Source organism: Echiichthys vipera, assembly GCF_963691815.1.
Source record: "Echiichthys vipera genome assembly, chromosome: 14".
In the NCBI taxonomy this organism is placed as follows: Eukaryota; Metazoa; Chordata; class Actinopteri; order Perciformes; family Trachinidae; genus Echiichthys; species Echiichthys vipera.
The window spans coordinates 17830049-17844754 of record NC_139839.1 but is presented as its reverse complement, the minus strand read 5'-3'; the positions used below and the strand labels follow the sequence as shown (position 1 = coordinate 17844754).

General features: G+C 40.3%; 2 protein-coding genes across 2 annotated transcripts in view; one reads left to right on the top strand and one right to left on the bottom strand.

The window, feature by feature from the left end:
- Window positions 1-180: 180 nt before the first annotated feature.
- nlrc3l1 (NLR family, CARD domain containing 3-like 1) lies at window positions 181-4747 on the bottom strand. Its single transcript, XM_083927394.1, has 7 exons — window positions 4690-4747; window positions 4004-4274; window positions 3262-3363; window positions 3088-3165; window positions 2879-2990; window positions 2537-2777; window positions 181-2423 (listed from the first exon to the last, which is right to left on the bottom strand). Exons 2-7 carry the CDS (start codon window positions 4174-4176, stop codon window positions 826-828), a joined length of 2304 nt encoding a protein of 767 aa, XP_083783520.1. The 5' UTR covers window positions 4177-4274; window positions 4690-4747; the 3' UTR covers window positions 181-825.
- A 6269-nt stretch (window positions 4748-11016) lies between these two features.
- The window catches only part of LOC310957154 (connector enhancer of kinase suppressor of ras 2-like), a gene marked incomplete at both ends in the record, with an annotated part of 30832 nt that continues 27142 nt past the window's right edge, over window positions 11017-14706 (top strand). The window contains one exon of the mRNA XM_083927603.1: window positions 11017-11080. Coding sequence (XP_083783729.1) covers window positions 11017-11080 — 64 coding nt within the window. The remainder of the gene's footprint in view (window positions 11081-14706) is intronic.

Here is a 14706-nt window from a genome sequence, read left to right as displayed (position 1 = left end):
GGTGTTATCTGAAAATATACTCCATAAAGAGACAAAGTCGAATCAATCAGTTCCCTCACAAAGTCAAGTGTGTCTGACAACAAGTGTCTGATGGAACTCTGTCGTTGGTTCCTAGAGATTTATTGAAAATTGTGCCACTTATTACAAACATATGTCAGTACTTTCAAAGCCTGTATAACAGTGAGATCAACACGTCGATGTTGGTGGTGATTAGAGTATAAGTGCTTTTGCAAACAATAACAGGACTACAGCTCTTCAAATTGATTACAAACAATAATAATTGATCATTAAAAAATGCAAAATAATTATGTTTTACACATTTGAAATTATGGCCCTGGGTGATCATATTATCCCATAAGGATCTATGTAATGATCTAATATCTAATGATATACCATAATGATCATATTGCTCATGATATTGCTTTCAGAGCACAATTAATAAAGCTATTAGGGATTTTAGTCATATCAATCACAAGCTGGCAACACAAGCAATAATTAACGTCCATCAAAAATATCTGATTGTATGAAAAGAGGAAAAAATAACTCCCAAAATAAGGCCTCATCTTTCAGCTTCTTTAAATCCACAAAGTCATGTCATCCGCATTTCCTTAAATTATTCTGTTTCAACATCTTTGATACATGGGTGTAACTTCAGACGGGATTATGTTTTTAAAGCTCCATTAGTGGTAACGTTGGTTGAACAGGAGAGAAACGTGTTTCCCTGTCAGGGTGGGCCCGTGTCTTAAACAGTCCTAGCCTTGGCAACCTTGACAGTTACTCAGTATCAATGTTGTTCTGCGCGGTGATCAGTGTAAAAGAGTCGGATCAACTGGACGCTGCCTCTGACGCTTGCACACCCAGCTCCTCCAGGCAGAGCTGCAAGTTGACATTCCTGCCAGGGTACTGATTTTCTCCGATCCTCTTCCTGATGAGGGCAGCAGCATCTTCAACGAAAGCTGGCCACTTTACAGAAGATGTGCAGAATGGTTGGAGGAGTTCCAGGTTGGCCTTAAGAGCCATTCCGAGCAGAAAACGCAGGAAAATGTCCAGTTTTCCGTCGTTGCACAGCAGACTCCTGTCCACAGCGCACTTGTACAGCTCCATCGCCTTTTGCCCCTTGAACATCCCCTTTAACTTGTCTTTCAGATGCGGCTCAAAAATGTTCTTTCCCTGGTTTCTAAAGGCGAGAAACACATAAAGGGCAGCCAGATACTCCTGCATAGTGGGGTGGATAAAGCTTATGACTTTCTCTTGATAAAGGACGAGTGGATTTATCAGGTATTGTGTGCACAGGCCACTGTTAATCACTGCCTCCTCATCACTGATTTCAAGCTCTTTCCAGTTGTGCTTGATGATCTTGAACTGGCCTTCTTCCAGCATGTTGAAGGCCAGCTTTCCAAGTTTCATGAGGAACTCTCTTTCTTTATCTGGGCTACGACCAGGAGCTCTAATTATACGACGCTGTCGTATGAGAACAAACAGCAGCTTTGTGTACATGTAGGTGATGCTCCTAGGCAGCTCTGCCCGTGAACCCTTTTCCCTAAATATGCGCTGGTACTCGTCAGCCACCAGTGAGCAAAACAAAGGCAGGTGGCACATGACACGAAGGGTTTTGGCGGAGTTGATATACGCGATGACTCGAGCTGCTTGATCTGGGTCTGTAAATTTCCTCTTAAAGTACTCCTCCCTTTCAGGGTCACGGAAACCACGCAGATCTATCTCATCGTAGTGGGTATCATAAGGAATGCAGCGCTTTACTGGCGTTCGAGTAAAGACCACGAAAAGGTCGCGGTAGAGCAGCCTCCCTCTGAGGAGGTTGACCAGGAGGACGTTTAGGGTGGCGGGATCTTTGTGGTCGCTAATAAGCGAAGTGTTGTGAAAGTCAAATTTCCCTTTGTACTCATCAAGACCGTCAAAGATGAACATTATTTTGCAGTCGTCGCATCTATAATCCTCATCCCTCAGTTTTTTGGTTTCTGGGTAGAGTGTTTGTACTATTTGAAACAGGGAGACCTCAGAACCCTCGTACTTCAAGAGTTCTCTGAAGGGCACGGGAAACAAGAAGGACACGTGTTGGTGGGACCGCTCTTCAATCCAATCGAGGATTATCCTTCTGGCTGCCATAGTCTTCCCTGACCCTGCCACTCCTGTGATCAGCATAAACTTTAAGTTTGAGCGCTCCAGCCTTTTAGCGCTCAAAATATCCTTAGTAGAAAGCACTTTCCCTTCATCCCGGTTGCTGTCCAGCTTTTCTATGGTCATGACCTCGTGTTCAATATTCGGGCCATTATCACACGTCGAGGTCATGTAGAGATTAGTAAAGACATCGTCAAAGGGCCTCTTTTCTCCCTGCATGTCAGAATCCTCGCATACTTGGGTGTATGTCCTCTTCAGAGTCTCGCTTAAATCGTGACGTACTTCATCTGAAAAAAGAAAAATGTCCATGTAACTATGCAAGGTTGTCTAATTTCTTTGTGGTCTCTTTTATTGGGATTTAACAGTAATAAGATGTTAAGACATATTGCAGCCTACTTACTTCTGATGCACAAAGTCTGGAGATAATCAATCATCTTCTTTTGCCCAATTGCCTCAAGAAGGGTTTTGGTGATTTGCAAAGATACCTCCAGGTTGAAACACTCAAGCAACCGGTCCACAAGATCCACCATATCCATGCCTTGGGGAGGAGTGTTGAAAGACTGTGGGTAACGCGTCCACAGCATCGCCTTGAATGTCTTGAAGTCTCGCTCCGACAGCTTGTCGAGGGTTTTAGAAATAGCCTAATTCCAAAGGAGGGATCAAATTCAATGCTGTCGCTTGCATCTAGAAGATATTTAACTTCTGATAAACGTATAAAGACAAAAGGGAAAAGCAAACTAACCTTGAAAGTGAATGCCACTGTCAGAGAAGGATGCCTGATCACATTTGGGTCTTTTATTAACTCAGGTCTGTTAGAAGGCTCTGACTCAGCATCATCGTCTTTGCTTTTCACCCTGGCGACACCACAGTGAAGAGATTTAAACATATTTTAGTCTGTTTAGTATCTAATCACACACTAGCATGTGTAAGTTCAAGGGATGCATATCTTACTTGGGGATTATCTTTTCACAATCGTCACTGTCCAAGGAGTAGCCGCTCGAATATGAATCTGCTCTGTTCAGCTGGACCCTAAAATCAGGATGACAAAAGGGTTTTAAACTATATTCGATGTCTCTAAGATGTCGTAACAGTTCTCTTACTCTAGGTACTTTGTCTTGTTTGTACCTAGTGGATGATGCATCTTCGTCCTCCATGTTGCTTGAGTTCTCCTCACTTGTCATTGATTTGTAGCTCAGAGCTGGTGAAAATGCCTGGTCCACATAATGCCTGAGAAAAATGAGTATGGCAGAATGACTCTTTTTCAAGCAGCACTGAGGCCGTCTAAGTCTAGGGTATTTGAACTGGGGACAAGGACTTATTTAGGTTGATGGACTTGCATGGACATATTTTATGATTTTTTCTTTTTTTTTTGGCTTTGTATTGACTCTGCTAAGTCTCTGAATACATATGTAAGTTTTGTGGTGAACACTTGGCACATGCTTCTTATCTTTCTGTGACAAATGGTGAGGTAACCGTTAACATACAGCAATATTTATTTTTAAGACCTGTGATCTATGAGACCTGCAACAGTCGCTGAATTGAGAGAAGCCATTGAATGTGAGTACATGCAAATACAAAGGGAATTGTTTTGCGTTGTCAGCAGTGTCTGGACCAGCACGGATGTCAGTTTATAAATTCTATTACATTTAGAAAAATAAATAAATTTTAACAGACTCCTACTTAACAATTACTTAAAGTGTGTATACATTTTTGGGACACCCTGTAGATAATAATATAATTGTCAGTTTGACAGGGTAAGGCTAATTGTTATTTTTGCACTGTTTTCCATAAAACTATTTCCCAGAGTTACTACACTACAGCGAGAGAGAGGTTTCATAAGGCTTGTAAGTAAAAGAAATCTCAGTACCAGTTGCTGGTATCCATTGGACTTGGCCCCAGGTCCAGAGAAGGTCTTCTCTCAGGGATGTAGTAGAGCTCGTCATCTTCAACAGACATACTCTGTCCTCTACCAGACACTGCTTCCCCGGGGGAAGAGCTGCGTGACGGCGTGACTATCTCCTCCAATTCACTGTCGTCCATCGTGTCACAGAGAGGGTTAGCCAACGACTACTGTGACAAGCACACACTGTACTTGTGATGTTTTCATTTTCATGGATGGTCTCAGGACGGTAACCTGTCTGTACGTGCAGAAGAACAAATATGGGCAAAGACAATATATCAGTTCTCAAAAAAAAAACAGATTTTCAGGTTTCTTCGGTTGTTGCCTACACTACATTATGTTACAGTGTTACCCCTCTAAAATGAAAATAGCATGCAAGGTATCATAAATATCCATTCAATTAAAATGATATTCAAATTAAATCATATTGTGGCAATGACAAATGTTATGTCACAGTGTAGTGTCACAGCCTTTATGGTAGATACAGGAAAAATAAATAATGAAATAAGGCACAACATAAACATAATTTTGCCTTTGACAGATTTATAGTCATGTGACTTCTTACTCTAAGATGTAGGTTTGTTACCTCTGCCAAGGCGGTTATGTTTTGGGATTACTTTGTCTGTTTGTCAGCTGGATTACAGAAAACCTACCGCCTCGATTTCCATGAAACTAGGTGGAAGGATGTAGCGTGGGCCGAGGAAGAACAGAGGCAGATCTGAATCATGGGGCGGATACAGAAATTATTTTACACTTTGAGTGCCCTTCTAGTTCCTACCTGTTTGTTTCGGTTTATAACAGCTGTTATAAACTTGATGCATTATTATTTTATAATGTGATAGTGTGAAACCCCCCAATACCATTTACCAGGGTGTGTGTGTGTGTGTGTGTGTGTGTGTGTGTGTGTGTGTGTGTCATCATGGCAAAATGTGGTCCTGGAGACACCTACTGCAGCAGAACTACCACAGAGGAGGTTCTGAGTCTTTTGCTCGTGCTTATATGTCTGGGGTCAGATTTTGTCACTGCCATAGCGCTGCAAACGTGGAGGATACAGCCACGGACCGTTGTCATCAGACTTAGACTTCTCTTATTGATCCCTTTGGGATGACTCCCGCAAGGAAATTGAATTTCCAGCAGCTTACAACAACACAAAGGATGTATAAAAAAATACAGTATAAGATAACCAATAAACTTTTAGCTAGATAAATACATAATATAAATATATATATATATATAAAAAAAAACAATAAGCAGTAAACAATAAACTGTTAGTTAAATATATATGAAGAAGATGTATGAATACAGGTAAAATAAAATTCACAGAAAATGAAATCAGATGAGTCAAATGTAGAGGAAATGGATAAGATCAAATATGTTTGACTGTATATGACAGAAATGAGCAGTTAAATTAAATTATTGCACAAAAAGGAAAAAAAGAAGAAGAGTCCAAATGAAAGATGAGTTGAAAGAAGGGTGCGGTCAGAGCGAGGGTGAAGGAAGTAGGAGTATAGAAAGAAGGGCCTGATTTGCCATTGTGGCAGGTGTTGGGAACCACTGTAATAATCTAACTTTAGGTCTGAAAGGCCCTATGTAGATTTATTCCCCCCAGAATACACATTTAGTTATTCTTCTTTCTCATATTAACCTAAAGATGCTGTAATGGAAAGTTCAAATCAAAAGTTAGTTAAAAGTCAGCGGTTGTAAGCCTCTGACTCCTAAATGCCTTCATCATATCTGTCATGTGTTAAAAACTGAAGTCTGGCTGATGGACGTGGAAACCATGGTAACGTTAGCAGCTTTAGCTAGCAGAGGCCTGTTTGTGCATGTTTTGGTGTTTTAAGCTTCTCTCTTCCGCCTTGACTTCTTCTCCACACGTGATATGGAGGTTGTCTCAAAGCCGCTGCCTTCTCCACACGTCAATAGAGTAAAATAATGTCAACGGGACTTTTATAATGATTTAACATTTCCTGCTTTAACGTTAGCTAACTAACTTCGAACGTGTGAATGACAGCACGATAACAGGCTGGAGCTCGAGCCAGGACTAGAGCAAGTGAGTGTTGCGATAAAATGAATGAATGAATGCTTTATTTCAAACATATGAAAAATAAATTACACTTGAAGCACTAGTCATTAGAAACCCTTTGTATGTTTGAAAAAAGTAGAAAGAAGCATTAGCTTATTAATTCCTACCCCTTCTCCACTTAGTACCTAGTACTATAGGTTTTCTTATTTCCTGTGTATCCTGTTTTTTTTTTTATTACATCGCAAAATAATAATATCTTGATTACATAAATACATCAATGCTACTTTCTAAATCAGGCCCCGAATAAAACACAACTTACTGCGTTTCAGTTGGATTCAGGAAGTCAAAGTTTCTTCTTCTCTCTCTCCTATTGCGCAGAAAGTAAAACGTCTCAAAGCGGAGCGTGCCACCTGCAGGCCGGAAGTGTGAACAACATCAGTCTGCTCAAAAATCATGAGTAGCATCCAGCTGATACTATTGCAAATCATAGACTATAAAATACAGGATAATATACAGTCTGTGGTTCAAACACGAGGCAGCTGTTGCAGAGGAGGAATTCACCAGTGGCAGAATAAGTACCCAGATCTTTTACTTACGTTTAAGTAGAAATGCTGTGATTTAGTCAATTACAAGTAAAAGCCTTGCATTCAAATACACATTAAAAGATAGTAACAAAAGTTTAAAAAAAACATATTCAAAGAATCCTCTCATAATGTTATATCATTATACTGCACTACAAAGCCCAAGTGCAGTAACTACGAAATCACTAATAACATGATTTCTGCACAATGTTTAGCCTGAAAGAAAGGAGGTAAGGATTGATTTGGATAATAATGATTAAATGCCAAAATAGTAAACCATAATCCATCATCAGTGTGCCAAATTTGTTGGGATGATAAACAAACTTTAAAGACATGTTTTAACCTTAAATGTTTTTGTAGTAACTGCACTTACTATTGTTTTATTATTAGTGGTGCCTTACTGCAGCGGCCTTCCACGTTTTTTAGGCCACTGACCCCTTAGCTGAAGGAGAGACAGTGGGGACCCCCTTCTACATGCTGTAGCCTATACACATACCTTTTTATGATGCAAACAATACTACGCTATTCAAATAATAATAACATACATATTAATTTATTTAAACATAGTGTTTTTTATTAAACATAGACCTAGTTGTGGAAGGTACAGTGAATACTTAATAAGTCGTGGCTGCTTTCCCTAAAGGCCAGTAAGCCTTTCATTAATGTTGTGTTCAATTAAATGTTTCTTAATTTCACAAATAGGCAGATTTATCTTTGCTAATATAATATATGTTGGATTCATGTTCATGCATATTTTCCTGTTTTGAAGAGAAAAAAAAGTTCAAAAAGTGACCAAACAATATTTTGGGCAGACCCTATGGCGCTACTCTGAGGACCCCCTTCTGCCTTACTGTAACAACAGGGAGCTCTTTTTTAATGACTTTCGATCGATATAACAAGGAATCATATGTTATGAGCTTATCATACATTTTGTGAGTAAAATCTTAGTCTGCACAGACAAATTAATGTAGCGTGGAAAGGGCACAATTTTTTTCTTTTGAAATGTAGTGGAGTTTAAGTATTAGGCTAAGCATGGAGATACTCATGTAGATGACAAGTACCTCAAAATTGCACATTAGTACCACTTGATATAACCATCCTAATAATGGAACTTGTTACTTTTTGAATGCTTTTCAAATTGAAGCACGATAAACACTCATTATGTGTGAAAACAGAGGGTGCCAAATAACAGATTACCTTATAAGGGTTTAGCATTGCACTCATTACACATTGTTAGACTCACAATGAACAGTTCAGGATCAAAATGGTTGCAGCTGAACCAGAGGTACCTCATTTTTTCCACACATTGTTCATTACATAACCCAAAACAAATCGACCTCCGACAGTTCAGTCGGAGCTCCAGGTGTTGTGCTAGCGGCTGATGTATTCTCGAGTCACTATCCTCACGCAGAGACAAGGAGCCGCCTATCAGAGGTCTGGAAAACACTTCTTTATAACTCCACCCTCAGATCTTTTCCATTTTCAAACTCGCAGTCTTCAGCTCCAGGCGACGCTGACTCAAAAGACATCACTTGAGGCAACATTCATGACTTGAGCCCCTTCTTGTGCCAAAAAAGGCTTGAACCTTTTTCACATGTAGGCTACTGCCTTACACCTGTCAACAGTCTTTGATGTGTAAAAACAGTGAAGTTCCCCTTTAATTTTCTTTATAATTTTGGTGGTTGTCTGTATGATAATTAAAAAATATATAGTCAAAATAATTTCAACATTGAGGAGAGGGTATTGTAAATATGGTTTAGCATTGTATTTTAAGGTTATGCCTTGCATATGTATTGCATCCCTTGACGAGAAAACCGTTGTATCTTAATGTCAGTCACTGCTGTTATACAGGGATGATACTGTGTCAAATCTAACCGCATACTGTGAGTGTTTGTGTGCATGGCCAGTGTGATGCAGGAATGCCCTTTTAGCTGGCATCTACTGCAAAATATGATTCTTAAAGGTTAAACAGATAAAATAAAGCTCATGCTTATAAGAGCTGAATTTCATAATTTATCTTTATTTCATTTCTATTTACAGGTAACGTCCAGCCACTATTAAGCTCCACTCAGGTTCCCTGTTGCCTACTTTTTATGATAAGGCCTATTGATTATGTTGAATGTCAGTGCTGGCACTTGGGGTCTCTGCATGTACTCCTCACTTTAGGATATTTATAATTTTATCTATAGGCCTATGGCATGAGATTCAGTTTAAATGTAGTATTTGTTGTATGAGTGTCCATGCAGTAGGTTTAGACCCTGAGGCTGTTTACCAATACGTGAAAAAAGCGAGGCGCATGTCAGCTTCCTTGTCTCGTTAGTGACCGCTACACTGCGCTTTGTGTGATGGAGGGAGCAGCGACAAAGACGGCAGGAGGAAACAGTGGAGGCTATGAGGGGTGATCAGTGCCCGGGGGACTGGAGGAGAAGGGAAGGAATCATTGTCAGGATAGCCATTCAGTCAGTGTGGGAACTCAGCCTGGTATCACGGGAACTCTACTATGGCTTTAGGGGAGCTCAATTTTCTTTCTTTGTGTGTGTGTGTGTGTACATCTGATAATTAATGGCCACATTAAACCTCACATGGGTTAGAAAATATGAGATATTATTATTAATAATAATATTAATTTATATCAGAGTCCTGTTTTCAGGGGAGCTCATGTCTTATGAATATGAGCTAAACCCTGTAGCTCACACCCTGGCCATTGTTGAATAGATTAATTAGTGGCTCATGTTGTATTCACACTGCATATATGCATTATTGAGAATGAATGGACTTTTTTATATATAATGTTCCATCAGTGCTTATGTCTATTGCAAAAAACAAAACTGTACTAGTGCAATTACTTGTGTCCAAACAGAAAATCTATTAAAAAAATAATATTTGTAACATACACCAACACCAGCACATACCTGGAACAAATTCATGGCTGCCATGCTTCCAGCTTGGTCAATTCACAGTACCCATGTGTGGGAAGCCAGTTTAGAGACTCTACTCGTTGGTTGGGGCTCCTTTACGGAGGGGGATAGTTATGGATCATGAGCACTGTTGCCTAAAAGACACAATATTATGGACAACTTTGATTTCATAAGTCTGACTATCGCAATACCCTTTCTTATGCACAAGGGCTTTAACGGGGCGCCAGTGGCTAAGTCTATAAACTTGGGAGATTTGGCTTGGGAGCCGAAGGGTCACGGGTTCAAGTCCCTATACGGACCAAGAGAGGAGGGCAGATTGGTGGCTGGGGATGTGCCATTTCACCCCCCTGGGTACTGCCGAAGGGCCCTTGAGCAAGGCACCAAACCCCCAAAAATGGCTCTGGGCAGTGCTCTCGCTCTGACATCTCTCCATTAATGCATATGTGATATTATATTATGTTTGAGGCCTGTGTTTGTGTGTGTGTGTGTGTGTGTGTTTAAAAACAACAAAAGAGTGAAAAGTCAATTTCCCCTTGCGGTTCTAATAAAGGCATGCTTTCTTTCTTTCTAACTCACGAACTTGGATAAACTGCACGCTGTGATATGAATACATAATTTCAAAGCTGTAGACCATGAGCTGTTTTTGTCTGTTTAAAGATGGTTTTTTTGTGTAGTTTTAAGAGTTTTTTAAACTTGACCATCACAGGGGCTTAATGAACAAAAAAATGTGAGACCAACTTAAGTCCCAGTATGTCCCCTTTAAAAACAGTCAACACTGCCTTTTTATGGTTAGCCTATCAATTTCTGCATGTTCATGCCTGGGCTGCGGTGCAAACAAGTGCTGCCACTCAACCAAGATTTCCATGCACTCGACTCACTAATCACAATCCAGTAGGCTATGCCATGATCTGGATGTCATTAATTCCCATTTAAACTCCCCCTGCCGCTTTGTGGCACGTATCACCCTCCATACACCATACTTCGCACGGTGAGGGCTGTGACTCCATGTCTGTGTATGAGGGAGGATGCTCAGAGCGAACCCAAACCTTCCCAGACGCCAGTAAGAAGTGACAGTCTCTGCGTTGTTCTCCTCTGCTCTGGATAGTACTGGGATGTATTTTGGAAGGGGGGGTCAGCAGCGACCCACCAGCACTACCGCCACTGAGCCTGACATGAATGACAAGTAAAAGAGCTCTTTCAAGCGAGCAAACAGCACAGGAATGTGCATAAGTCTGCTGGGCTGCACTCAGCCTGGTCAAAGCGACATTTTGGACCTTTTGGACCTACCTCGTTTTGTTTGTAAACACCCAAACCCACCAGAGGAGAATTCAGAGATCTCTCTTCTTTTATGTTTTTCATTTCTAATTTTACCCTAATTAAAAAAAAAAATTAGGGCGGGATTGGGTTTGTTGGGGGGTGTTTTTCTTTTGTCAAGCGTGAACAAGACAAACTTCTACCATGGCACTGGTTATGGAGCCTGTGAGCAAGTGGAGCTCCAGTCAAGTGGTTGACTGGATGAAAGGTAAGGCTGCAGGCGCGATAGGAGCCAAACACAAACTGATATCACCAAACTGCGATTTTGCCATGAACGCGGTGTTGCGCTGCGAGAGGAAAACGCATTTCAACACAGATTCAGGAGATGCCAAAAGAGAACAAAACACCTGCTGAGCCTCGGGTTTCTGCCTCAACGCATGCGGCTGCTAAAGGCTTTTAATAAACAGCCTAAAAAAACAGCCTTAAATCATTTGATCGATCTAATTTTCGGGCATTTCCTTTCAGACCAGCATGCTCTCCGGAGCCTTACACATTCAAATAGCACAAAACGGTTTAAAACCTCTATTGTGTCCTCTATTGTTATCTTGGGGCTGCCTCACAGGAGGCTGGGTAACGTAGCGGAGATCCAGTAATTACGCACAAATTCTATCCATTCTCACTGGATCTGGGGTCAGAATCTGTATTTCAAGTTATCGACCAGGGTTTGGATGCGCACTGTGTAAAATAACTACTGTTTTAACTACAATATCAGAGCTTCTATGTGTGCCAAATGATGATCCACAGACGCCCGAAGTCATTAAGAAGTCACAGTTACCAAGTAAATAGTTTTAAAACCTCAGTGCAGTGAAACCGAAGACGCTCATCCATTAGTATTCAATAATAGCCCTGACCTCAAGTTAGGCATTTATTCTGACATTTATTAAGAACATTTTTAGTGTTAATCTGAACATAGATTTATTTTTGGGAAACATCCAGACAATAAGATTGAAATACACATGCACAGAAAGGATCTAGTGTGGTAATGAAGCACTCAGATCCAGAGTCCAAGAGAGAAGGTGACTAAACTGAACTCCAAATGATGGAGGCCTTAAGTTTAAGTTGCAAAGCTTCATATACAGTTGTTCAATTGATAAGAGGTTCCTCAGAGGAAAATGGGCCGTTTACGCTTATCAGGACACTGTCAGGACACACTCAGTAACTTTAGATTTGCTGTTTTGTTGTCTGTTTGCAATACAAAGTAATTGGCAGTGTGTTATTAACAAATATGTTGAAGATGTAAGCTGCGGTGTTAATCTCGTATTTGTTTGTTTGTACAGTGATTGTTGCAGTGATGTGTGTTGTTTTGCAGAGCCACGTGCTCACGTGTCAGGCCACAGCCATTTAGAGATGCTCCAGATGAAACATACACGTACATCTTTACTGCCTCAACACACACACACACACACACACACACACACACACACACACACACACACACACACACACACACACACACACTCTTAGTCATAACTCTAAGCCTGTAGGCCGTTTTCTGCTGGCTCAGACATATTATGATTGCAAGAATCAGACCTCTCTTAGTATGCGTTGTGTGTTACAAATACCTGAATCTGATGGTGCCTTTAAAACAGTGTTATTGTGAGTGTGCTGCCTCAGTTTGTAGTTTAATGGAGGATTTATATGGACACAGGAGACACAGGAGGGTGATAGAAAGGCAAAGACAGGACGGCCACAACAGTTCAAATGAGATCTAAAATGATCTGCAAATAAGCTAAAGCACAAGTGAGAAATGTAGGGAGCGAGAAGCAGAGATTGGATATGAGAGAGGGCTCTTCAGTGTCCCACATCTGACAAGTGGAGCAGAGACGATTCTGTGCCCAGAGCCCAGTAATGGTAATTTAAAGTGAGGGACAGAGTGGCACTGAGAGACACTGAGGGAGAGGGGGGTTTCATTCTTGTCTCACATCCATTCTCAGCTCCTGAGGACATTCACAGGTTCCATTATTAGCATACCCCTCCGTGATGTCACTGGAGGCCAAATAGGGGCACCCTGTGACCTTCCCACAATCCCGCTCTCAGTAGTGTTTTGTGTGAGCAAGGCGACCTATTCCCAGCTGCTACAAAGCAGCTTTAAAGGAGAGACTTGTCACAAAAGAGAGAAGAATTCCAGCTTTGACTGAACATTTGTTCTTAAACAAGTGCGTGGTAGCTGTGCAAACACATATGATATGTACATTTTGACTATTGTTTTTTATAAATTGTGTGTGTTTTGAGGCACAGACTTAATGCAGGCTTAGTATAATCTCTTCACTCTTCCCGGTAGTGTGCATTAACATAATTCATGTTTTGTGTCGTATATCAGCTTTGTATTTGTTCTCTTTCAGTCTTTCTGGCACACAACAACTGACAGTCACTGACAAGTCAGATTAACAGAAATCTATTTTAACAACGCTATCTTAACAACGCTAACAAGCCTAACCATCTCTTTTACCTCACATTACCAGTGGATTATCTAGAATATAGATCAGGATGTGTCAGTGCGGCGCTTTTAATTTCTCCTCAGCGTGCCTCATAATCTGACCCGTATATCACATGGACAGGAAAATTGATGTACTGTAGCGGAGATTACTCAGTGCAATCAGCGAAGTATACTCCATCTAAAGGGGGTTTCTATACCATGATGGTAAAGTCAGAAGAAACTGCATTTGGCATTTCAGTTTGAAACTTCAGCATCCATAAACAGCATGTTAGTCTCAGGCTGGGCAATAATTCAATAGTATCATTTATCATATTTCTATGAATCGATATCATGAAAAAGTCATGTGGTCTAAACTGACAATAACAAGTACATTAGCTCATGCTTCTCACTGAATGTTATCTGACATTTCTGAGGGAATATCCTTTGAAAATTGCAGTTTTGTCTTTATAGTACCACTTTGCATACAACACAGTTTAATTGATTAACATCACCTGAATGACATGACCCATGATTTTGCAAACGAAGGCAGATATTGTGATATATTGAGATGAAGTCCCTATGGAAGAAGGCAAGAAAAGAAAGAAGACGCAGCGTCAAAATTATATTAAAATGTCTATCATATATATTTTTCTATATTGTTGCTATCGCAATGTCTCAAACCAGTGGCAAAACTGCGTTACGGCAATATCTACATCATTTGGCTGATGCTTTACGTTCTGATTCTTGAACATTATGTTCTCAATAAAATGAGAAAATACTCATTAGGCCTACTTTTCATTTGTTAGGTATTTAATTCATGCATTAGTATACAAAAATAGGCTTTACTAATTACTTAATTACCAGAATACATGTTATATTGTGATATATATCCTTGTTGAGATAAGAAATTACCTTTAAGCCTATGGAAATAGAAGATGAAGACGATATTGTCCGGCTCCATGTTAATTTCCCTTTTTGTAATCTAAGCTTTTCCATTTCATTAAAGCAATAACCTTTACCTATACCTATCAAAATAGTGCTACATGATGCTTTATAATACCATATCCTTTTTGAACTGTTGCTAATGAACTCAGCAGACAGCTATGTTTGCTAGGTGTCTCATGCCGCCATCAGTTTTTGGAAGGCATCATGTCCTCTCTTCATTTTGTCCTGCGGTCAGGGAGAATCCCTGCCAAAACCCTGCTTCATGGTTTCTATGGCAACATGGGGAATACTTCACTGACATAATGAGTCTCAATTAACTTGGTAAAGAGGCTGATTAGTTAAGCCTTTAAATTTTATGCAAAACCATGAAACTCCCTATGTTTCCTCTCCTTCGTTTAGCTGCCAGCTGAACACGATCTGAATGCTTGATCAGGTTAAGGCACAGCACTAAGACACATGTAGCCTATATGATT